The sequence below is a fragment of the Salmo salar genome, chromosome 24 (genome assembly GCF_965601325.2).
Source record: "Salmo salar chromosome 24, fSalSal1, whole genome shotgun sequence".
NCBI classification, from domain to species: Eukaryota; Metazoa; Chordata; class Actinopteri; order Salmoniformes; family Salmonidae; genus Salmo; species Salmo salar.
The window spans coordinates 30,257,358-30,284,060 of NC_138314.1; the positions used below are offsets into that span (position 1 = coordinate 30,257,358).

The 26,703-nt window shown below is 43.7% G+C and overlaps 1 protein-coding gene across 1 annotated transcript in view; it reads right to left on the minus strand.

The window, feature by feature from the left end:
- Positions 1-26,703, minus strand: part of LOC106585357 (cell surface hyaluronidase) — a 39,333-nt gene that overhangs the window by 5,706 nt on the left and 6,924 nt on the right. Inside the window, exons 4-16 of the mRNA XM_014171452.3 lie at positions 26,060-26,627; positions 16,889-17,058; positions 16,053-16,241; positions 14,671-14,840; positions 12,754-12,963; positions 12,129-12,334; positions 10,453-10,522; positions 9,409-9,537; positions 6,040-6,128; positions 5,238-5,369; positions 4,809-4,844; positions 4,528-4,683; positions 97-274 (exon numbers count right to left, since the gene is read on the minus strand). Coding sequence (XP_014026927.3) covers positions 97-274; positions 4,528-4,683; positions 4,809-4,844; positions 5,238-5,369; positions 6,040-6,128; positions 9,409-9,537; positions 10,453-10,522; positions 12,129-12,334; positions 12,754-12,963; positions 14,671-14,840; positions 16,053-16,241; positions 16,889-17,058; positions 26,060-26,627 — 2,303 coding nt within the window. The remainder of the gene's footprint in view (positions 1-96; positions 275-4,527; positions 4,684-4,808; positions 4,845-5,237; positions 5,370-6,039; positions 6,129-9,408; positions 9,538-10,452; positions 10,523-12,128; positions 12,335-12,753; positions 12,964-14,670; positions 14,841-16,052; positions 16,242-16,888; positions 17,059-26,059; positions 26,628-26,703) is intronic.

Consider the following 26,703-nt stretch of genomic DNA (forward strand, 5'->3'; position numbering starts at 1 on the left):
ATGCTTACACCAATCCAATGCTTTTCAATGCATGAGGGTCAGAGAATGAGTGTGCACTTCTAGGATGAAAGGTGGAGTGATGTGATGGCTACTCACAGTGGGCTGGAAGCTGAGCTTGGACAGGTTGTTGCGTGGCGTGAGCTGCCAGGTGTTCTTTAGGTTGAAGCCCACCGCGCTGGTGAAACGCTCCTTCGTCGGGATGTAATTTCGGAATGTGCTCTGAGTGATCCGCACAGGACCGTCATAGATCTGGAAGCCGCGGATCGGGAACGTCCTTTAAAAAATCCGTATGAGAGTCACACAACAAACATGACTAGAATCACACCGAGCTAACACAAACAAAACAAGTCACGTTACAGTCAAGACAGCATCAGCTGATCCAGAGCATCTACATTGAGTGTACAAAACATTAAGAATACCTGCTCTTTCCATGACAGACTGACCAGGTGAATCCAGATGAAAGCTATTATCCCTTATTGATGTCACTTGTTAAATCCACTTCAATCAGTGTAGATGAAGGGGAGAAAACAGGTTAAAGAAGAATTTTTAATCCTTGAGACAAGACATGGATTGTGTATGTGTGCCATTAAGAGGGTGAATGGGCAAGACAAGGCAGCAGCTACTCTTCCTGGGATCCAAACATAAAGCACTTACATTACATTAAATCAAATCAAAAGATAAAACAGTACATCATATAACATTATTACACTACTACATATCTACAATACAAAATGTTTGATACCACTATACAACAGTCACGCCCTGACCTTAGAGAGCCTTTTTATTTCTCTATTTGGTTAGGTCAGGGTGTGATTTGGGTGGGCATTCTAGTTTTTCTATTTCTTTGTTGGCCGGGTATGGTTCCCAATCAGAGGCAGCTGTCTATCGTTGTCTCTGATTGGGGATCATAATTAGGCAGCCCTTTTTCCACCTTTAGTTTGTGGGATCTTGTTTTTGTACTGTTGCTTTCCAGCCCTACAGAACTGTGCGTTTCGTTTTGTTTTTGTATTTGTTGTTTTTTCGGTGTCATCAATAAAAGAAAGATGTACGCCTACCACGCTGCACCTTGGTTCAATCCTTCCATCGACGAGAGTAACAACAACAACAACAATATCACAATGCATGTGTGTCCATGTGTCTGTGTCTCTTCACAGTCCCCGTTGTTCCATAAGATGTATTTTTTTCCTGTTTTTAAATCTGATTCTACTGCTTGCATCAGTTACCTGATGTGGAATAGTTCCATGTAGTCATGGCTCTATGTAGTACTGTGCGTCTCCCATAGTCTGTTCTGGACTTGGGGACTTTGAAGAGACCTCTGGTGGCATGTCTTGTGGGGTATGCATGGGTGTCCGAGCTGCGTGCAAGTATTTTAAACAGACAGCTCGGTACATTCAGCTTGTCAACACCTCTTTCAAAAACAAGTAGTCATGAAGTCAATCTCTCTTCCACTTTGAGCCATGAAAGATTGACATGCATGTCATTAATGTTAGCTCTCCATGTACTTTTAAGGGCCAGCCGTGCTGCCCTGTTCTGAGTCAACTGCAATTTTCCTAAGTCCCTCTTTGTGGCACCTGACCACACTACTGAACAGTGGTCCACAACCCGAAGAACATCCAGCCAACTTCACACAACTGTGGGAAGCATTGGAGTCAATATGTGCCAGCATCCCTGTGGAATGCTTTCAACACCTTGTAGAGACCATGCCCCGATGAATTGAGGCTGTTCTGATGGCAAAAGGGAGGGGGGCAACTCAATATTAGGAAGGTGTTCTTAATGTTTTGTACACTCAGTGTATAGCTACTTATAACACTGGAGAGAAACATTAGGCCTATTGCTAGCTTCATCAGCTTGTTGTCTTATCAGCGGGGAAAAAATGGTCATTGAAGTCTAACTAGATAACAGAAGGATATGTTGTTTTGTCTCACTGTGAAAAGCCTGGCTGTGACCAAACATCTAGCCGTTAGTGTGGTCAGGAAGTGTGTAAAAAGGACAGTACATCCCAGAGAGGGATGACAGGGCCGTCATGAATGAGAGAGTAGCTGGAGAAATCAGGGCATGCAGCAATTAGCTGTTACCATGATTTACAGCCTCCAGAGAAGGGGATATGCAAAGCAACAGATGTTATGAACTTTTATATCACCCTTTATGTAGTATAAATTTGCTTATAAATCATTTTGTAAATCAAGCAAAATGAACCCTAACTCACTGTGTGTCACTTGAAAAAACTACAGGCACCAGATTTTCATTTCCTGGTTGTATTTTTCTCAGGTTTTTGCCTGCCATATGAGTTATGTTATACTCACAGACACCATTCAAACAGTTTTAAAAACTTCAGAGTGTTTTCTATCCAAATCTAATATGCACAATCTAGTTTCTGGGCCAGAGTAGTAACCTGTTCAAATAGGGTACGTTTTTCATCTGGCCGTGAAAATACTGCCCCCTAGCCCCAACAGGTTTTAACTTCTACGGGATCGGTGTCCCCCTGGGACGGTTGAGCTAATGTAGGGTAATGTGATTAGCATGAAGCTGTAAGTAACAAGAACATTTCCCAGGACATAGACATATCTGATATGGGCAGAAAGCTTAAATTCTTGTTGATCTGGTTTTGCACCAAGTTTGGCGTGGATAATACAGGATCGGAGTCCCCCCGCGGGACGGTTGAGCTACTGTAGGCTAATGTGATTAGCATGAGGTTGTAAGCAACAAGCTTAAATTATTGTTAATCTAACTGCACTGTCCAATTTACAGTATCTATTACAGTGAAAGAATACCATGCTATTGTTTGAGGAGCGTGCACAATTATGAACTTTAAAATGTATTAATAAACCAATTAGGCACATTTGGGCAGTCTTAAACAGGTTAACATTCACAAGGCCGCTGGGCCAGAGTGATTATCAGGACGCGTACTCAGAGCATGTGCTGACCAGCTGGCACTGACATTTTCAACCTCTCCCTGACCCAGTCTGTAATACCTACATGTTTTAAGCAGACAACCATAGTCCCTGTGGCAAAGAACACTGAGGTAACCTGCCTAGATGACTACCGCCCCGTAGCACTCACATCTGTAGCCATGAAATGCTTTGAAAGGCCGGTCATGGCTCCCTCCAATTTGCATACCGCCCCAACAGATCCACAGATAATGCAATCTCTATTGCACTCCACACGGCCCTTTCCCAGCTGGATACAAGGAACACCCACCTGAGAATGCTATTCATTGACTACAGCTCAGCATTCAACACCATAGTGCCCTCCAAGTTCACTAAGCTAAGGACCCTGGGACTGAACACCTTCCTCTGCAACTGGATCTTGGAGTACATCACTGGGGCCGAGCTTCCTGCCATCCAGGACCTCTATAAAAGGCTCCTTAACAGCTTCTACACCCAAGCCATAAGACAGTTAATCAAATGGCTACACAGACTATTTGCATTGACCCCCTTTTTTAATCGGATTTGTTATATATTTTTTGCACCGACTCTCTTGCACAGGCTCGATGTACACTCACTGGACTCTAACCACACACTCACACATATTACACTGACACTCCAACACACACACACACATACACATATTTCTTCACACTCCACATACGCTGCTGCTATTCTGTTTATTATCTATGTATAGTCACTTTACCCCGAACTACATGTACATATTACATCAATTACCTCAACTAACCCGTAACCCTGCACATTGACTCGGGTACTGGTACACCTTGTATATAGCCTTGTTATTGTATTGTGTTACTATTTTTCCTTTTGTTTATTACTTTTTTTGTTGGTTAAAGGCTCTTAGGGATAGGCATCCCGTCAGCGGGACAGTTGTAAATCATGCAGCGCCGTGTGTCACGCTTGCAGATTTTAGAGAAACAACAAATGTCGGTCTTATGTCAGCTGTAAGCTTAAATTCTTGTTAATATAACTGCATATCCTTGCTTCAGGGCCTGAGCTACTGGTAGTTAGATTTGGGTATGTCATTTTAGGTGAATATTGAACAATAATGCCTAACCCTAATCTTAAATTAAGACCAAAAAGCAAATTTTTGTTCTCATTAATTCTTTTACATATAGCCAATTTTGACTTTGCAGCTAGCGGAAATCGCTCAGTTCTTCCTCAAGGACAAGACACATCCCAATAAACATTCAATGCTCTCTTTTTTTCTACTGAAAAATGTTTTCCGTTGCATACCTTAATGAACCCGAACCTGAGGACTGTCTCTCTGACTGTGGGTGGGTTACAGCCTGCTCCCTGTCCCTGATCCGAGTGCTCTTCCGAAACTGCTCTCCGTGACTGTAACTGTTTCTCAGACTGTAATTTCGCATTGGTCACTGTAAGCAACGCTTTGATTAATTTTTTCCTTTCAGTCACTGTTTATCAAAGGAGGCTTACTATGCGGATGGAGGAAATTGGTTCTCAGGAAACACAGAAGTGATAGAAACATTTAAAAAAAAATATCCTATTACAGGAAGTTAGTTAAAGCACACACACACGAGAACACACACACGAGAACACACACACACGAACACACACACACCTGTTCCTGGGTAGTGTCCTCATCTTGCCGTCTGCTCCTCCCTGGCCCCAGTACTTGTTCTGGCCTCCGTTGAAGCCACGGTTCCGGCTCTCTCCCACAAACAGAGACTGAGTCACTTCCTGACTGGAACCCTCGTCCTTAGGATAACTACCGTCACTGACGGAGGGAGAGGAAAGGGACAGGATGTGTTTTTGAGCATAAGTGTATGTGTAGTGGGGGTGTTAGGAATGTACAGACAGAAACACAGGTGTAGAAACAGACACAGGAGCCTTGGTACATACCTCGCAAAGGAGAGTCCCACCCCATTGTCTGCAAATCTATAACCAGAGAGAATGAACGTATCATTCATTCTGCATTGTAGATGTGCACTGTGTGAGAGCTCCACTGAGTAGGGCTAACCCAGAAGTGTAGGAGTCACCAGTTCAATGTCATCCATAGCCTTGAGGACTGAGAAAGAGGAACTCCTGGCCCTTTGCCACATCCGAGATGGCCACTTGATAACATGTTAGCTTAGCATGCTAGCTACTAATTCTAATGCAAGTTACCTACAGTAAAACCTGAGTCACTTCTGAGACACACTTCTCTGTGCGAATCATACAGGGACATCGAAAGACAGAAGCGATGAGATGTGACTACTGCACAGCACATTGATGAACAAGGATACAGTAACCACATTCATGGGCTCAGTGAGATGACATCACATCACTCACCCAGAGTTCTGAATGGTAATGTCACCGCCTCGTATCCAGGCTCCGAGGTCGTTGTTCTTAAAGGCGATGAGTGTGTCGATGAGAGCAGCCACCCTGGGACGGTTTGGGTCTGCATTCTCATGTGGACGGAACCTGAAACAGACCCATGTGTAATATGAGTATAGAAACACACACACTCTTGATCTCTCTTTCTGACACACAGATACACAGCACTCTCTTAGAAAATCCACACAGACAAACACTACGCACACAGACAAACACTACGCACACAGACAAACACTACGCACACAAACAAACACACACAAACACTACACACACAGACAAACACTACGCACGCATACAAACACACACAGACAAACACTACGCACACAGACAAACACTACGCACACAGACAAACACACACACACTCAGTCCTCACCTTCACACACAAACACACACAGCATAAGCAGTGGTCTTAGATGGCCTAAGCTATTTTCTTTCCATCTGTTGAAGAAGAGGCTTGTATTTGGACAGACTGGTGCAGATTGGAGCCTTGTTTTGTCTGTAAACACAAACCTGCCAGATCCTCCAGACTACTGTACAAGGAGAGTACCAACCAGTACAGACTATCAAAGTACAGTACAGACCAGTATAGACCATATAAACTACATACCATCTACAGTAAGTGCTGTAGAGATAGATACTAACTAAACCACAGCCTACTAGACCAAGTAAATATATAGACAATGATTGATCCAAATGATTGATCCCTGCATGTCGAAATGTAATTCTAAATGCAATGTAGTTTGACGTGTATTCTTACCTGGCGTTGTTGTCCAGACACAGGTACTCCCGGGGGTCTGCAGCACTGGCATTGGTGGTTTTCACACCTTTATCAATGAAGAGCCCAGCCTGGGTAACACAAACAGGTATGGGAACTACGGTCATAAAGGAGTCGGACAGTTTTACATGTTTTGCATGTGAGTGTTATAATAGCAACAGTAGCAACTCTGTAAAATAGATATATTGTCAAATGTACGGGATATAAGAATGTAGTGTGTAATGTGCAGTTCAAGTGTGAATGCAATGTAATGAGACTGTGTATATACCATAGGTATACACTACTGGTCAAAAGTTTTAGAATACCTATTCATTCAAGGGTTTTTCTTTATTTTTGCTATTTTCTACATTGTAGAATAATAGTGAAGACATCAAAACTATGAAATAACACATGTAGTAACCAAAAGTGTTAAACAAATCAAAATATATTTAATATTTGAGATTCTTCAAATAGCCACCCTTGGCCTTGATGACAGCTTTGCACACTCTTGGCATTCTCTCAACCAGCATCATGAGGTAGTCACCTGGAATGCATTTCAATTAACAGGTGTGCCTTCTTAAAAGTGAAGTTGTGGAATTTCTTTCATTCTTAATGTGTTTGAGCCAGTCAGTTGTGTTGTGACAAGGTAGGGTTGGTATACAGAAGATAGCCTTATTTGGTAAAAGACCAAGTCCATATTATGGCAAGCACAGCTCAAATAAGCAAAGAGAAATGACAGTCCATCATTACTTTAAGACATGAAGGTCAGTCAATCCGGAACATTTCAAGAACTTTGAACGTTTCTTCAAGTGCAGTTGCAAAAACCATCAAGCGCTATGATGAAACTGGCTCTCATGAGGACCGCCACAGGAATGGAAGACCCAGAGTTACCTCTGCTGCAGAGGATAAGTTCATTAGAGTTAACTACACCTCAGAAATTAAAGCCCAAATAAATGCTTCACAGAGTTCAAGTAACAGACACATCTCAACATCAACTGTTCAGAGGAGACTGTGTGAATCAGGCCTTCATGGTTGTATTGCTGCAAAGAACCCACTACTAAAGGACACCAATACGAAGAAGAGACTAGCTTGGGCCAAGAAACATGATCAATGGACATTAGACCGGTGGAAATTTGGTCTTTGGTCTGGAGTCCAAATTGGACATTTTTTGGTTCCAACCGACGTGTCTTTGTGAGATGTGGTGTGGGTGAACGGATGATCTCCGCATGTGTATTTCCCACCGTAAAGCATGGAGGAGGAGGTGTTATGGTGTGGGGGTGCCTTGCTGGTGACACTGTCTATGATTTATTTAGAATTCAAGGCACACTTAACCAGCATGGCTACCACAGCATTCTGCAGCGATACGCCATCCCATCTGGTTTGGGCTTAGTGGGACTATCATTTGTTTTTCAACAGGACAATGACCCAACACACCTCCAGGCTGTGTAAGGCCTATTTTACCAAGAAGGAAATTGATGGAGTGCTGCATCAGATGACCTGGCCTCCACAATCCCCCTACCTCAACCAAATTGATATGGTTTGGAGTGAGTCGAATCACAGAGTGAAGGAAAAGCAGCCAACAAGTGCTCAGCATATGTGAGAACTCCTACAAGACTGTTGGAAAAGCATTCCAGGTGAAGCTGGTCATCAAGGCAATGGGTGGCTATTTGAAGAATATCAAATATTAAATATATTTGATTTGTTTTACACTTTTTTTGGTTACTACATGATTCCATATGTGTTATTTCATAGTTTTGATGTCTTCACTATTATTCTACAATGTAGAAAATAGTAAAAATAAAGAAAAACCCTATAAGCTCACTCCTTATGAGAGAGGCATTTGTGGTCAGAGTGGACAATGGGCTCCCAGTTCACCTAACCTCATTTTGCTATTAAGCCAGAGAAACAGAAGCCTATTACAAATGCTAGTGTGCGTGTCTGTGTGCGGCGAGTGAAGTGGGTGTGCATGTGGAGTCCTTTTTATCCTCTTAAGGATCCGACCCTTTTTTCCCCCTGCCTAAAATGACAGTACTGGCTGTAGCTCAGGACCTGAAGCAAGGATATGCATATTCTTGATATCATTTCAAAGGAAACACTTTGACGTTTGTGGAAATGTGAAAATAATGTAGGAGAACATAACACATTAGATCTGGTAAGAGAAAATACAAAGAAGAAGACATGCATTTGTTTGCATTTTATTTGCCAACTGAGCCACACGGGCCCGTGTGGCTCAGTTGGTAGAGCATGGTGTTTGCAACGCCATGTTTGTGGGTATAATTCCCACGGGACCAGTACTGTATGAAATGTATGCACTCACTACTGTAAGTCGCTCTGGATTAGAGTGCCTGTAAAACGACTAAAATGTAAAATGTATCTTTGAAATGCAAGAGAAAGGCCATAATATATTAGTCTAGCCCAGGTGCAATTTAGATTTTGGCCACTAGATGGCAGCAGTGTATGTGCAAAGTTTTAGACTGATCCAATGAACCATTTCATATCTGTTCAAAATGTTGTATCAAGACTGCCCAAATGTGCCTAATTGGTTTATTAATACATTATAAAGTTCATAGTTGTGCACTCTCAAACAATAGCATGGTATTCCTTCACTGTAATAGCTACTCTAAATTGGACAGTGCAGTTAGATTAACAAGAATTTAAGCTTGTTGCTTACAACCTCATGCTAATCACATTAGCCTTCGTTAGCTCAACTGTCCCGCGGTGGGGACACCAATCCCGTATTATCCACGCCAAACTTGGTGCAAAACCACGCCCACGGGTAACCTAGCAACATTCAAAGCCACGCTGATTGGTCAGAGTTCGGACGTTCCCTCGTGCCTGCCATGCAACCGACTGCAGGAGACGAGCAGTTTCGCAGAATCGTTTGAAATGAGCTAAACGAAAGGCAAGAAACATGTGACTGTAGAAAACTAACATTACATGATTGTCAGTAATAGTGAATCAATGGCAATTCGGGAAAATGCAAGTATGGATGGCAATGTTTTGTTTTGGTGGGGATTCCATCTCTAATGTTCCTCCTTCTCTCGCGCGCCTTTGCTTCGTCACAGGAAACAACCGAACTCTGACCAATCAGCTCAGCTTTTAATGTTGCTAGGTTTCTTGTGGGTGTGGTTTTGTACCAAGTTTGGCATGGATAAAAAGGACGCGTGCATGTGTAAGGTTTTGAGTGAGAGCTGGCATACTGTATGGGGGAGAAATCAGACAATTGGAAGAGCTCTTACTACTTCGTGTATGTGATCCCTGCGGGAATTTAACGCCAAGACCTTGGTGTTGTTAGCGCCATGCTTTTACCAGCTGAGCCACACAGAATCACAGTGTGTTTGTCTTTCACACAGTGCTGCCAGTGAGTGGTACCTTAAAGTTGGAGTGCACACGGTTGTTGTAGAAGATCCCCAAAGGGGTCAGCTCTGCCCGGGTCTCTGGAACCAGCCCATGAGAGTCCCCTGTGGATGAGCTGTGGAACACATACCATATCCCAGCATCCTTTAGGATGACATGGGGAGTGGGGGGGGGGGGGGTGAATGGAGTGAAAAATAATAATGCTCCTGGAGTAATAATCAATCAAATGTATTTAGAAGCTCTTTTTACATCAGCAGATGTCACAAAGTGCTTATACAGAAACCCAGCCTAAAACCCCTAAGAATAAGCAATGCAGATGTAGAAACACAGTGGCTAGGAAAAACTCCCTAGAAAGACAGGAACCTATGAAGAAACCTAGAGGAACCAAGCTCTGAGGGGTGGCCAGTCCTCTTCTGGCTGTGCCCGGTGGAGATTTTAAGAGTACATGGCCATTAAGGCCAGATCGTTCTTCAAAATGTTCATAGATGACCAGCAGTGTCAAATAATAATCACAGTGGTTATAAAGGGTGCAACAAGTCAGCACCTCAGGAGTAAATGTCAGTTTGCTTTTCATGGCCGAGCATTCAGAGGTCAAGACAGCAGGTATGAGAGAGAGAGAGAGAGAGAGAGAGAGAGAGAGAGAGAGAGAGAGAGAGAGAGAGAACTGCACAGAGAGAGTACTGTCATTGAGTATTGCACAGAGAGAGTACTGTCATTGAGTATTGCACAGAGAGAGTACTGTCATTGAGTATAATGTATCAATATACAATTGTGCTTGAACTAGAACAGTAAGGTCTTGATGTTGAACTTAATCTCCTGGTTGAAGCCATCATTTATTGCTGTTGATGTAAAAGTAAGAACCTAATATCTCCCCAGATTTATCACTTCATCACATGAGATGAACCGGTAAGCCACAGCCTTAGATCCTTATGAGTGGCTAAACCTTAAAGCTGGGGGGGCTCACCAGATGTACAGTCTCAGTCCCCTGCTGATCGTTATTTATTCATTATTAAACAGTGTTGTTTTGTTGGTAGGCAGAGATGCTTATTACAGTCATACCTGGGAGCCTGCAGCAGCGTTGCTTATGAGGTTATTATTGGGGTTGGCGATCCAGAACGTAGACACTGCCCTAAAACAACACACACACACACCGAGCAGACACAGACAGACACACAGGGAGGATGAAAGGGCATTAGAGGAGATGTCTCCAGGCTAACTGATTGTTAATATAAGGATCTATTAATTTAATAAGAACAGTGACTCCTGTTATCCATGGAAAAATCCACCTCTCCCACATAAATCCTGTCCAGGGACAGTTCTGCCAACACACACACACACACACACGCACGCACACGGACACACACACACCTGTACTCTCTCTCTCTCACACACACACACACACACACACACACACACACAGTCCTCCAAAAACCTTGCCTGCTGCTCCCCAAACAGACCTCCTTTTCAACCTCCCCCAGAAACAGAAACACATCCCATGCAGCGGGGTGGTTGATTTTGCAGGGATAAGACGGCCCTATCACTCTCACACAGAGGACATGAACCCTTTCTCTTCTCTCAAGGTAGGCCTGTCCAACCCAGTAAAACCTGACACACCACACCCCACAGTAGACCTGTCCAACCCAGTAAAACCTGACACACCACACCCCACAGTAGACCTGTCCAACCCAGTAAAACCTGACACAACACCCCACAGTAGACGTGTCCAACCCAGTAAAACCTGACACACCACACCCCACAGTAGACCTGTCCAACCCAGTAAAACCTGACACACCACACCCCACAGTAGACCTGTCCAACCCAGTAAAACCTGACACACCACACCCCACAGTAGGCCTGTCCAACCCAGTAAAACCTGACACACCACACCCCACAGTAGGCCTGTCCAACCCAGTAAAACCTGACACACAACACCCCACAGTAGACCTGTCCAACCCAGTAAAACCTGACACACCACACCCCACAGTAGACCTGTCCAACCCAGTAAAACCTGACACAACACCCCACAGTAGACCTGTCCAACCCAGTAAAACCTGACACACCACACCCCACAGTAGACCTGTCCAACCCAGTAAAACCTGACACACCACACCCCACAGTAGACCTGTCCAACCCAGTAAAACCTGACACAACACCCCACAGTAGACCTGTCCAACCCAGTAAAACCTGACACAACACCCCACAGTAGACCTGTCCAACCCAGTAAAAGCTGACACACCACACCCCACAGTAGGCCTGTCCAACCCAGTAAAACCTGACACAACACCCCACAGTAGACCTGTCCAACCCAGTAAAACCTGACACACCACACCCCACAGTAGGCCTGTCCAACCCAGTAAAACCTGACACACCACACCCCACAGTAGACCTGTCCAACCCAGTAAAACCTGACACAACACCCCACAGTAGACCTGTCCAACCCAGTAAAACCTGACACACCACACCCCACAGTAGGCCTGTCCAACCCAGTAAAACCTGACACACAACACCCCACAGTAGACCTGTCCAACCCAGTAAAACCTGACACACCACACCCCACAGTAGGCCTGTCCAACCCAGTAAAAGATTTTACCCTTACTTCCATTACTCATTCTTCTTGAGCTATATTTTTTTCTCATTTCTGCCTCTTTTCACTTTCATTCTGTTCCTCTAATTTCCCCTCTGTCACTTGTTTACTCTTTTTATCCGCGGCCAGACGGGTGTTTTCTGAGTCTTACTTGCACTCCATGCTCGGCGAAGGTGTATAGTTCTTATACACTTTGTCTCGGATGCTGGTGCACATGGTCTCGTTGCGGTCGGTGGGCAGGAGCGTTCCTGGTCGGGTCACCAAACCCAGGTTGTGGAAGAACGTGTTCCTCTGCTCCATCCCATCCTTCAGGAAGAAACAGTGACCCAGGGTGTCATAGCCTACAGTGTCCTTCACCTGGAGAGGAGAAACATTTGGGAAACGCTACACACCAATGACAGGAGCAGAGCAGGAAAGCAGCTGGGAGTTGCTGCATCATGTTATCTGAATGTTGGTCGATTCACTTTCTCAACGCATTTGACATTCATTTATTTCATGACTGGCGTCATATGGTCCTCATTTCCCCAAGTTTTATCACACATACAGCACATACACACACACCAGGGCTGGAGTCAATTCGAATTAAAGACAGTCAATTCATGAAGTAAACTTAAATTACATCTATTTTCAATGACATCAATAAACTGAGAAGTTTTTCAAAAGTTTTTTATTTTTAAATATTTGTTTTTTTAAATCACTTCCTGAATTGACTGCCTTCAATTATAATTGACCCCAGCCCTGACACACACGTGCACACACATACAGCACACACACACCAGCAGGCCGTTGGTGGCGTGAATGGTGATGCAGCGGGAGAAGGAGTGGTGGATGGAGAGGCCGTCCACGTAGGCTGGTTCCCGGTAGCCCCCTCGCCAGTCAACATCCCCACAGCGGTGGAAGTGGACCGGGTAGCGACCCTGCTCCTGCTGCCCCATGTTCCTCAGCTCCACGTGGGACAGGTGCACCGAAGTGAAGTTCCCAAATATCTGAGGAGAAATGGGGTAGAGAGGAGAGAGAGAGAGAGAGAGAGAGAGAGAGAGAGTAAGCTGTGCTGTGTTGTGTTGTGCTGTGCTGTGCTGTGTTGTGTTGCATCATATTACTCTGGTTCTGCTGATCTATTGGTGGCTCTATTTTACAGTTACATCTGCTGATGAATGGAACATCATGCAACAACTGAGATGATCTGAGCACAAACAATGCTATACAGAGAGAGAGAAAGAAAGAGAAGAGTGAAACAGAGAGAGAGAGAGGGACAGAGAGACAGAAAGAGAGAGAGAGAGTGACAGAGAGAGAGACAGAGAGAGAAGAGCGAGACAGAGAGAGAGAAAGAGAGAGAAGAGTGAAACAGAGAGAGAGAGGGACAGAGAGAGACAGAAAGAGAGAGAGTGACAGAGAGAGAGACAAAGAGAGAGAAGAGTGAGACAGAGAGAGAGACAAAGAGAGAGAAGAGTGAGACAGAGAGAGAGACAAAGAGAGAGAAGAGTGAGACAGAGAGAGAGGGACAGAGAGCGAGAGAGAGACAGAGACAGAAAGAGAGAGAGTGACCGAGAGAGAGACAGAGAGAGAAGAGTGAGACAGAAAGAGAGAGTGACAGAGAGAGACAGAGAGAGACAGAGACAGAAAGAGAGAGTGACAGAGAGAGAGAGAGACAAAGAGACAGAAGAGTGAGACAGAGAGAGAGGGACAGAGAGAGAGAAAGACAGAGAGAGAGACAGAAAGAGAGAGAGAGAGTGACAGAGAGACGAAGAGTGAGAAAGAGAGAGAGAGAGAGATACACACAAATATGACCTAATGAGCAAATAGACACAAACACATGCAGTAAACTCAGGGAGGTCTTTCTTAGGTATATGGCCTTTTCCACATTGTCTGTTTTGTGTTAAGGAGATATTGGCCAATCCCTCAAGCTAACTGTAACTCACTCATTCACTCACCCAAACTCTCTCTCACACACACACACTACACTTGGACAGAACTCTCTACAGTCAAGAAACAAGGTTTTTTTTCCATTTACTGCAAAGGGGCTGCTTTTACATAAGGCAAGAGGAATGTTATTATGTATTTATCAGAAGAGGGCATGAGTATGTAACACATTATACAGGGCAAATATTGTACTTGTGCATCCTGGATACAGAGAATGTGTGTGTGTGAGGGAGGGGTATGTGCATCGACGTTGGTCTGAGTAAGTGTTTGAGGTTTCTGTGTGCTCAGTGGGGTTGTGAAATATACAGAGTAAAAAAGGACAAAGAAGGATTACAATACTGAAACACAAAACATTAAGAGTAGTGAGTGTTGCTCATCCATGCCCCCTCTCTCTCTGAGTGGTGCCTGGGTTGTGTTCATTAGGGCATGCAACAGAAACCATTTGCAACCAACATTTTGAAAACACACATTTCTTATTGGAGAAGGCCAGGTAGTCCCTCCCTGTTTCAGTCTGTTTTCTTCCATTAAGTACCTAATGAAAATTACATGTTGTTAGATCATGTGTGAATGATGAATGTCCTCAGTCATTCAGCGTCTGCTGAATGCTCTAATGACCCTCCGCCACAGCAATATGGTAATGTTCAACATGATTACACTAGACTGAATGGCATTAAATAAGCATATAACTCAGGCTGAAATGCACAGGGCAGGCAGGCTCAAGGTTCAACACAGACCCTATACTCACAGCTACACACGGTTACATAAGCACACACCTTGATGTGTCCGCCGTATGTGTCGTGGCCAAAGAACTGGCACCAGTTGTTTCCATAGCAGGTGTTTTCCATCTCCCCATAGATGAGTATGTTCCTGCTGAGCAGTGCCACCTCCGCTCGCATGTCCACCCCGTCCACAATCTCCCCCATGTGACCAAACTGGGGCTTCCCTGTGAGAGGGGACACATAGAACACAAACTTCATAGCATGTACTATTGTCATATATCACTGAAAGCAACAAATCCATTGTTGTATGTAAACATTTAGACATACATATTAATATGATATTTAAAGGTGTTCATATTAACAACAGTCAGCCAAATATATGGTTGTTTCGATACAGTAGGTCTAGATTTAATTGGATGGGGCCAGGTGAGTGACCTTAATCCCAAACAGAACAACGTCAGCACCTCTCTTTCTAGCCATGAAAACAATGAGATGAGAGAGATGAGATGAGACTGTCGGTTTGTCATTATTGTCTCCCAATATGGCAAGCCAACTGCTGCCATTGCGAACCACAGGACGTGTGCTTCACCTCACAAACATTGAGAGAGAGGAGAGAGAGACAGAGACAGAGACATACACCACACACAGCCCTTGCTCCAGGAAGGGAGGTGGCTTTTGTCGACATCAGAGCAGTAGGCCAAAACAGAGGTGTTGGCAGACAGGGGACTACACAGGGTGGAACGCCAGACCAGATTACAACAAACTGGTCTTTGTTACAACCAGGTTATGATGTCCTTTTCATAACAAGATCAAGACGTCATATTTTGGCTGTTATCTGGTCAAATTACAACCAGATGAGGACTTTTTTTTGGTCGTTATTGCTAAAAAGAAGTGAACAAAAATTCCTTACAACCAGTATACAATCTGACCATGATGTCATTGCAACCAGTTTTGCTCGCTGGGCTTGTGACACCATGGACAGTTTATAAAACCAGACTGTCATCCACACACACAGCAGAAAACAGGGTGATGGAGGGAGGGACAGAGAGAGAGAGAGAAATAAGTACATCTGAAATGTAAACTTTTGTGAGTGTAATGTTTATTGTTCATTTCTTAAACTCAGAGAAATAGGCAATGAGCCAGCAGGCCCCCTGTTTACCAATGGGGAGTGTAGCTGAAATTAAGAGAGAGAGAGAGAAAGAGAGAGAGTCCGCGAGAACAATACAGACTTACAGGCAATTTTCTTTCCCAAAATTGAAAACAAATACAAACATTTTGAAACCAAAACAGAAAAGGAGAAAATCCAATATCTAATATCTAATGATACTTATTTTTATATCATACCATATCCAGTTAAAAACACAGCAGTGATACTCAATATCAGAATTAAAGTAAGCCCCCATAAATGTACAAACACTACCTTCGTTTTCACTCACCTTGAACTCTGACCTGTCTGCTGGTGCAGTGGGGGCAGGGAAGGAGTGTGAACTCCTCTGCCTGATGCATGGAATAGTCAGTACTGGCAACCACAACATGGTTCCCGGGTTGCCAGGTGTGTACATCATCTTGCAGGTTGAGGACTACCTGGTCCACAGCATCCACCTGGAACCCAGATATGGGAAAACCTGGAAGAGCACAGATAAGATCTGTTGGATTAGCAGTTTTCTACCTGCATACCAAATAACTAATGGCGAAAACAGGATCTAGAGTCAGAAAAAGTCAAATTTTCCAGGCAATTTGGCTAAAACAAGGATTTGTGTGGTTTAATGAGATAACAAATCTGAACCATACCATACACCCAACATTCAAGCTAAAAGTTAGACGAAAACAATAACAAACTTCCATAGTGTATCTTGAACTGACTCTGTGGACCATTGAAGTGTGAGAGTAAGACTGTATGAGAACAAACATCCCAGCTTACTGGACATACCACTACCAAACCCAAACCCCCTCCTGGTGAGCTGCTGTTTGCCCTGGTGACAGGAGGACCCTGCCCGCACACGCTCAGGAATGTTCAGTCCAGCTGACTGATCAAGCCTGTAAACACTAACCACTTGAACCCCCCACACATACACCATCCAGGAAAAGCTGCAAGATCAGAGAATCTGAGTGTAAGCTTTGCTTTTACATGGCATTCCTGACTACTTAAAGCCTGTAGGTATAATGCACTCTAATGCGGTTATGGACATTTTAAAAGATAAGAAATGTAACAAGTTATAAACCATTCTAGCTGCAGGGTTTAAGTAAAGCCAAACTGGTTATAATGACCCACCGTTCCTCCATTCGCTGTACGCGGTGACAGAGAAGCCGACCCCGTCCACAGTGCTGAAGTTCTTCCGGGCCAGCGCCTTTCCTCCCGTGTCATGGTTCTCATGTTCCCGCACGTCCTCGGAACACGAGCCATTCCCTCCACCAATTACAGATACCAGTGCCCAGGCCTGCCTATGGGCAGAGACACAGAGTTTGAGCTTTATAGGTTGTTAAGAAATCGAGGTAACACTTAAAGCATCCAGGCAGATATGCTCTATAACTTGTTATAAGCCGGTATGAGCCTTTTTATTGTTTTATAATAAGGCTTGTTGTTATGTTATTTGTCTCTACACTCTTACAAAAAAAGGTGCTATCTAGAACCTAAAAGGGTTCTTCAGCTGTCCCCATAGGAGAACCCTTTCAAGAACTCTTTTTGGTTCCAGGTAGAACCCTTTACACAAAGGGTTTTACCTGGAACCAAAAAGGGTTCTCCCATAGTCCCAGTCGGTATTCACATAATAATAAGGAATTCCCCTCGACCATGCCCACAAATTGAGGAAAACAAACATTATTTCCTATTGTAAAAGAGGCAACTTCATAGTCAATTTGTTGTTATAAAGAAATAACAAAACATGCTGAAAAGCTGCTGTGTTATTCAACATAAATGCAACCAGGTAAAAAATCCCAATCTACGGATTGCAACGTCCCACGTAGGGAAATAGAGCCTGTGAGAAGAGCCCTGTGGCTTCAGGCTATTGGGCGTGGGAGACTGGGAGACTGGGAGACTGGGAGATGTGGGGACCCGGTGTCCAAGTAAGCTACACGTAGCTATGTGTGTGGAAAACATTTCATCACAGGTAAGACATTTAACTTGTTTAGTATAGTCCCTTTGTAACTCCACTCATTACTTGTAGCTGTATAGTCCTTTTTCTGTTGTTGTTGGTCTTGGCTAGCTAGCTAGCACTCCCTCACATGGCTGCAAGCACCATCATAAAAAGGGGGGTGAGTAGTGAGAACACTATGGAGTAGGCAATGTTGAAAAGTAATCTTTACAGATGTTGTACTTTTCTTAAATATAGTTTTGAAATTGACTAAAACAAACAGATATGACAAGAAAATGTAGCTTGAAAAACGTCACGTTTTTGCTGTGAGTCAATCGAGTAACCTAGGTAACCACAGGTTATTTTCCCCACAGGCGGGCAGGGCCGCAACGTTCTATCTAATACCGACTGGGACTATGGGGAGAGCCGAAGAACCCTTTTGGAACCTTTTTTTCTAAGAGTGTATGCATAACATATTTAACTGCACATTATTGTAGTCCTGTAGTCCTGTAGTGACCACTGTAAAGAAAGCATTGGGAGTATCAACAGGACAACATTCTTATGTATGATTTAGCATCTGTGTAAGGGCTAGTCAAGCAAAGGGTGTGACCAAACTGACATGAATAGTGTCAGTGTGTGTGTGTGTGTGTGTGTGTGTGTGTGTGTGTGTGTGTGGTCATCACATTCACCTCAATCATATAGACTGAGAATTGACATCAGAAATATTCGGGAAGTATTCGAGCGAGATAGCAGTGGATATCTCAGTCCAGCACACCACAATACCCACAAGGCAAAACGCAATCTGCCTCTGAAGTGGAGATAAGTCTATCAATCCCCTGGTTCAAGGCTTGGGTGTGGAGCAGGGGTCATGCAACTCTGGACCAGTGAAGGGTGTAGTGTGAAATGTCAGCATCAACACAACGTCAAAACAATGTCAAAATAACTACAAAACAATGTCATCACCTTTCATAAAATAATTTTGTTTTGTTACTCCTTAAAGAGTCTATTGACATGCATCAATCTAAGCAACATATTAAAAAAATCCCCATAAAAAGCTGTCAGTTTAAGTTAGAGATATGTTTTTTGTGTACGGGCTGCATCCGCCTATGTCGGCCTTACGCATCTGCGGTGAAAGATGGCCGATCTACAGCAGTGTTTGTCAGACAATGAGACATCCTGAAAACCGGACTTCTAACGAAACCATCTGTAGCGCCCGAATATGACCACTCTATGGAAAGATGAGACTCTCACGAACACGATGGTGTTCTCTGTTTTGCTTTACTTCCCACAAGTGTCACGGGAATCGTCTGAAGGTAACCCGTACAAATGAATGGAAGTATTGAGGTAGACAGACTTCTTACATCTCCTAGATACGGTATAGGACAGACTTACATCTCCTAGATACTGTATAGGACAGACTTCTTACATCTCCTAGATACTGTATAGGACAAACTTCTTACATCTCCTAGATACTGTATAGGACAGACTTACAACTCCCAGATACTGTATAGGACAGACTTACATCTCCTAGATACTGTATAGGACAGACTTACATCTCCTAGATACTGTATAGGACAGACTTCTTACATCTCCTAGATACTGTATAGGACAGACTTACAACTCCCAGATACTGTATAGGACAGACTTACATCTCCTAGATACTGTATAGGACAGACTTACATCTCCTAGATACTGTATAGGACAGACTTACATCTCCTAGATACTGTATAGGACAGACTTCTTACATCTCCTAGATACTGTATAGGACAGACACTTCAAAGCCTTGTTCTTTATGATTTCTTTTTTAACTGTCTTTTTTGCCATTTATGAACATGTTATTCAATGTGTTTCTATGGGCTATAGTAGGTAAGACCAAATTCTATATTTTATCAAATAATTGTTTTATTTTTATTCATAAAGGAGTCCTACAATTCCAAATCAAATAGTTAAATGATCCATGGTATGACCATCTTAAAACAATTCCATATGTTAGTGTCACAATGGGTGGCTTGAGGAAGCAGGAGAGGTGGAGTCAGGCGCAGGAGATAGATGATTCCGGGAATAATACTTTTAATAAATATTCGCACGGAAAATACAAGCACGGCGTGCAGGGTGTGCAAAATCGAAGGCACCACCCTCTAAGAAAGAAAACTAGGGATGCAGCCCAACAATAATTCCGTGGAAAAACACAGACCCTCACTAGCAACATCAGCCCAGACAATAAACAATCCCGCACAACCCACAAACCTAACTAGCTAGCCTAAATACCCCTCCCCACTAACAACTAATACAAAACAGGTGTGTAACTAACCTAGACCTAACTAACAGAACGTGAAACAGAGATCAGTGGCAGCTAGTAGGCCGGCGACGACGACCGCCGAGCGCTGCCCGGCCGAGGAGGGGCGCCACCTTCCGTAGGTGTCGTGACAGTTAGCTTAGTAAAACCCCCCAATGGCTTAGACTTTTAAACATCAAATAAGCTTTATGCCCCGTCATCAGAAATTCTCTCTTCACAATCACACAGTCATTATCTTCAACCATCATGTACCCTTTTCAGGCGTGGTAACATTTTTAAAACCTTTCCCCTTGTGTTACCTTTTTAAAACCTTTCCCCTGTACTTCTTTGGGCTTCACATCTGACAGGGCACTCCATACGATGACGTCTGGAAGTAGGCCCGACTGTCAGCTCTCTGTTGAGGCTGGTCCTAACGACACAATCACGGGCCAATACGCCATTCAGCAGATCAAAGAGCCTCTCTACCATTTACCCGCTGAAATACAAACAGGAACCATCTGTGAAAGCACCCTGTCCTCCCAGCAGCTATTACACTCAATGTGTGTGTGTGTGTGTGTGTGTGTGCAACTTCTGGTGTGCGTTTACTGTGAACACTGAGGCTGTACCTGCTTTAAGTTACAGTTATAACAGTGGCCAAGTAGGCTACTGTGGCTATTTGATCATAATGTAGCTCTACCAGAGTGGCCTACCATCAACAACAATGGAGAAAATGCATCCTATAACATTTTAACATTAGAAATAGCTGTTCTATCATTCAGCCTACAGTAGCAGCCAATGTGTGGTGTTCAATGTAGGCCCACATTCCATTAGAATTTTGGAAAAAACATGCAGGGCTTGACATTATCCTGTTTATCCACTTGTCCTACAGACAAGGAGGTGACTGAAAATGTGTTGTTTGATGCAAGAAACCACTTTACAAAATAAAGTTAATTAATATTCCCATACCATTATTACAGAGAATCAGACAAATTATGCCACCCTCTGCCTATTGGCTACTTAGATTATTAAAGCCTGTCTCAAAATACAACACTGCCCCTTTAAGACAGAAAAAAAAGGCTATTTACCTGACTTGCTTTTCAAAAATGTCAAGAAATGTACACGTTTTGTGCTCTTGTAGGAAGTAACCACTCCCCCATTGCTGACTAGAAATGAGCTATAACTGGGCTAATAACTCACTAACTAGCAAAGAATATGAACAAATGTGTACGTGTGGCTACAAGCAGCTCTCGTTTTGATCTTAAAACAAGCGCATCTACACACGACCTCTCATGCTGTAAACACAGTCCAGTTTGGCACAGATCCATATATGGTAATGGTCTATTTGCATATAAGGATACTGCAGCTGGTTATTGGTTATGCCACACCAGTCTGTAGAATAAGGGCTTAGTGTGCCTGTCATTGCAAAATAATCCTATTCCAGTGTGTTCTGCCTATAACAAAATCTCATGCATAGTTAATTTTGCATAATAAGTTTTGCATAGTTCGTTTTGTTTCGGTTTGTTGTGCTGAAAGTGGTTAATATTGGCAATTCACACAGTAGAGTGAAACGTTGATAATGTTAACTAAAGGGAAAAACTAGAGAGTTGAGTGAAGTTCAATCTCGTGCTTTTCTGCGCAAGCTGATATTTCTTCTGCACAGAAGTCCCAGGGGAGCTGCGCCGCACACGCACACAGCTTAGAGGGTACATTAGTCATTACCCTCACTGTATGGAATGGGTGTGTTTGATCATGGTGTGTGAGTTTGTGTGTGCGGGCTTGAAATTCATGATTGTTGCTGTTTGTTTCAGGGGTTCACCTGCAGGACTCTGGGGGCATGGTGGGGATAGGAATGCCCATAGGCAGTGTGTGTGTGTGTGTGTGTGTGTGTGTGTGTGTGTGTGTGTGTGTGTGTGTGTGTGTGTGTGTGTGTGTGTGTGTGTGTGTGTGTGTCTGTGTGTGTGTGTGTGTGTGTGTGTGTGTGTGTGTGTGTGTGTGTGTATGGGAGTGCCTACATCGAACACATTTCCTGTGTGTAGAAAACATTTCCTCTGTGCAGTTCCTGGTGTTCTCCTGCTGTCTGTCCACTTTTGCCCAGCCAGATTACATCCTGGGTTGTGTTCAATAAGCAGCAAAAGGCGCGAAACTGAAACAAATAGGTACTACCTGGACTTGTCTTTTAAGAAACACATTTTGTTTTCCGTAGCAAATTATTATTATTTTTCCGTTGGGTGCCATAATGATCACGACCCAGATGACCTCCTGCCCAGTACTTTCAATCATGTCTCCCTCAGTCACATTAAGACAGTATGACTGTAACTGACACAAGTCTCAAATACCCTGGACCCTGCTAGCTAGCTCACACAGACAGACACACACATACTAGACACAGACAAACACAGACACACACATACTACGCACAAACAAAATCAGTGTGTAATCAGAAAGCATAACAGTCCCTGTTTATCGTGCCTAGGTAGCTAGACTGAATTGTGATCCATTTATGAAAGTGTCACGCTATGGATTTGATTAGATTTGGGGCTGGGGACCGCAGCGTTGCCTTGGCGACAACTCCACGTGTGAAACGTGACACTGTGGATTGGTGTGGTTTGGGTTTGAGACTAGAAAGCTGCCCAGGCCAGGAGTGCCCAACAAATAACTAAAAATCTAAACTTTCTATTCCATTGGGCTAAGTTTGTTTGTGTGTGTGTGTGTGTGTGTGTGTGTGTGTGTGTGTGTGTGTGTGTGTGTGTGTGTGTGTGTGTGTGTGTGTGTGTGTGTGTGTGTGTGTGCGCGTCTGTGTAAATAAGGCTTCATGAGCTCTATGTCTAAAATTGTGAGATGCTCAAACTAGAGTGTTGGAATGGTTTTACAGCAGAGCACCAAAAAATAACATAAAGTGTATTATCAACTGTACTGTATACTGTCACACCCTGATCTGTTTCACCTGTCTTTGTGATTGTCTCCAACCCCCTACAGGTGTTGCCCATCTTCCCCATTATCCCCTGTGTATTTATACCTGTGTTCTCTGTCTGTTGCCAGTTCATTTTGTTTCGTCAAGCCTACCAGTGTTTTTCCCTCTGCTCCTGTCTCTCGATTGTTCCTGTTTCCTAGTTTTCCCGATGTTTCTGCCTGCCCTGACCCTGACCCTGCCTGCCGTCCTGTACCTTTGCCCCACCTTTCCGGATTACTGACCTCTGCCTGCCCTTGACCTGCCTTTTGCCTACCCCTGTTCGATTAATAAACTGTTGTTACTTCGATGTTGTCTGCATCTGGGTCTTACCTGAAACGTGATAGTATACAAGTCACTGGCATTGCTAAAGATCTGTATTCAAATGGACATTATATGTGTCCCTCTGTGTTCAGGGGACAGTGTGTTTTTGACCTGTTTGACCTGCCTTGTGCAAAGGCGAAAAGTACAGAGTCAGCTCATTTTGCACAAATCCTGGAAGCAAGCCTGCTTATCCCTCAAGCCGTGCACTTTCTGCCGGAATATGGTCTCCGGAAAAACAGGAAGAAACGACTCTGAATGTTTCACTGGAATCGTGTTGACAGTATTTGCAGGGAGGAGATGAGGTTCTGCTGGCATGACATGAAAGATTAGGCTTGATTTTGAAGGACGTAGTAAAACAAACCCTCTCAATCACTCCCATGAGATGGGTAGTATAAACTGTTACACACTGCTCCAGTGACACAGCTTCAGATTAGCGATGCACAATATATCGTGAACATATCGGAATCGGCCGATACCGATGTTGGCATTTGTAGCAAATATCGGACGATTCCGATATGTTCACGATATATCGATGTCTAGTTTAACGCCGATGTGCAAAACCTATGTCAAAGCTGACGTACATAGCTATATAACGAAGGTACATGACGCAATGACGGCACACAAAATGTTGCGCAATACGTGCAACACAGCATTCCTAAACCAGCCCACAATGTCTGCCAGTCAACAAGTCAAAATTTCAGCGAGACAACTCAAAGGTGAAATCCATTAAAGCCAAGATAATGGAATTCATTGCCCTTGATAATGAACCGTTCTCTGTCGTGGGTGATGTTGGCTTTTGCTGACCGGTCGAACACCGGTTAACACTACCAAGTGCGCTATTTTTCCAATGCTTTTTGTTTTTTTTCTCAATGTTTCCCTACCGGAGTTACACAGTAATAGCGTCACTGCTATTAGCTTCACAACATACATACTATGGAATGCCGTTTGAGTCTTTGCGTGTCAAAAAAGATACAGTAGCACTGTCAAAGCTGTACAAAAAAGTCAGCAAACAAGAAATCACCGGCCATGAACGATTAGCTAGCTAACTATAGCTACTGAAACAGATTATGTTGTGTTATTTGATACGTCAAATAGTGTTATTTGACGTGTATCTTTTTTGACACGCAAAGACCCAAATGGCGTACCATAGAAATCCTGGTTGAGAATTAAACAACTGAACAATGAAACAGCACAGCAAGTAAGTGAAAGAAATAGGTTTTGATTATGTTTTACTGGTAATGGGGACATACGTAAATGCCAAAAGAATAACTTTTTGGTCAGTGTGGTGTGTGTGTAACCTTTTTTTAACTACGCAAGTCAGTTAAGAACAAATTCTTATTTACAATGACAGCCCGGTGTCACATCCTGACCATAGAAAGCTTTTATTTTCTATGGTAGAGTAGGTCAGAGCGTGACAGGGGGTTTTGTCTAGTTAAAATGTTCTATGTTGTGTGGTTCTAGTTTCTGTTTTTCTATGTTGTTTTTTGGGGGGATGATCTCCAATTAGAGGCAGCTGGTCATCGTTGTCTCTAATTGGGGATCATATTTTAGTTGTTGTTTTTCCCACTAGGTTTTGTGGGAGATTATTTTGAGTTAGTGTATGTTTCACCTCTTCGTCACGGTTTGTTGTTTTTGTTTATTAGTTTATTGTATGTCTTGCATAGTTTCACAGTTAAATAAAGATGTGGACCGATACACGCGCTTTGGTCCGCTCCTTCATACGACAATCGTGACACCCGGATGACGCTGAGCCAATTGTGTGCCGCCCTATGGGACTCACAATCATGGCCGAATGTGATACAGCCTGGATTCGAACCAGGGACTGTAGTGACGCCTCTTGCACTGAGATGCAGTGCCTTAGAACGCTGTGTCCATGTGTGTGATAACTATTTAACTGTACTAGAATGCTTAAAAGGCTGCTAAAAATATTAATATCGGTATCGGGTTTTTTTTTTGGCAAGGAAAATATCGGAAATCGGTATCGGCCACCTCCTTGCACCTCCTACGACTCCATCTCTAATCATTATCTGTCTATTCTTTACCAAATTAATTTGGTAATACCATAATTTCTGGACTATTAAGCGCACCTGAATATAAGCCGCACCCACTGAATTTAAAATAAAATATTATTTTGAACATAAATAAGCCGCACATGTCTATAAGCCGCAGGTGCCTACCGGTACATTGAAACAAATGAACTTTACACAGGCTTTAAAGAAACACGGCTTGTAACAAAAATAAATAGGCTTTAACGAAACACGGCTTTTAACAAAAATAAATAGGCTTTAACGAAACACGGCTTGTAACAAAAAATAAAACATTTGCAGTAAGCTTTAGTTGTCTTTTTGCACTGAGTCAATTCCTCACGCTGCTGTTTCCAACGTCTTATCATCGACTCATTAAGACCAAGCTCCCGTGCAGCAGCTCTATTTCCTTTTCCAACAACCAGATCAATCGCCTTCAACTTGAAAGCTGCATCATATGCATTTCTCCGTGTCTTTGCCATGATGAGGGTGACAAAATGACTACCGTAATCAGAATGATGGGAAGTTTGAGATCGCTCGATTTAATCTAAACAGTAAACAAAAAAGTTGTTTGACCTTAACCCGTTCGGCAATTTCATTGGTCTAATGAAAGCTTCATGCCGCCAAAAAACTGAGCACGTCACAGAATGTGTTTATTTTTATTTTTTTTAAATGAAAGCTGGAAAAATCCATATATTAGCCGCGTCATTGTTTAAGCCGCGAGGTTCAAAGCCTGGGAAAAAAGTTGCGGCTTATAGTCCAGAATTTAAGGTATTCATATTATATTTAACTGTATTTTTACCTGTATTTGAGGTCATGGACGTAGGTACTACCCAGCAGGCTCTGGATGGTTCTCTTGGTCTCGTCCAGCAGGTTCTTGGTGGCAGAGTCTCCCACGGCCAGCGTGACGATGCGCCCTACAGGCAGCGACTGGAGAAGCTGCATGAGCCGCCGGCTGTCGTTCCGTGACTCATATGTGTCGTAGCGCTCGGTGAACAGAATGGCGGCCGTGTCCTGGTCCACCACACGCAGGTTGATGCCACGGCTAAAGTTGCGCTGAAAGGCATAGCCCCCCGTGGCTAGGCCTGAGGAGGGGACGCTGCGGGTCAGGAGGGTCCACGACAGCCTCTCTGCCCCGTGAAGCTCCAGGGTTGCGCCTCCACGCACCCCAATGAACTTCCGGCCCAGTTCCGGTACTTCCGCTACGGCCTTCTCGTCTGAACGGCCCAGAAGGGTGATGGTGGCCCGGGAGCGGTAGCGGCATTTGGGGGCACCAATGTGCAGCGAACCCCCGTCTTCAATCAGCACATAACGCGTTCTGAGAGTGATGTTTTTGGAGCCCTCAGTATTGTCTGCAAAGACCACTCGGCCTGTGGGAAGACAGATATAGGCTAAAATACAAAACAATCACTTCATCAGAGGCCGTATTCTTTATGATACTTTCTA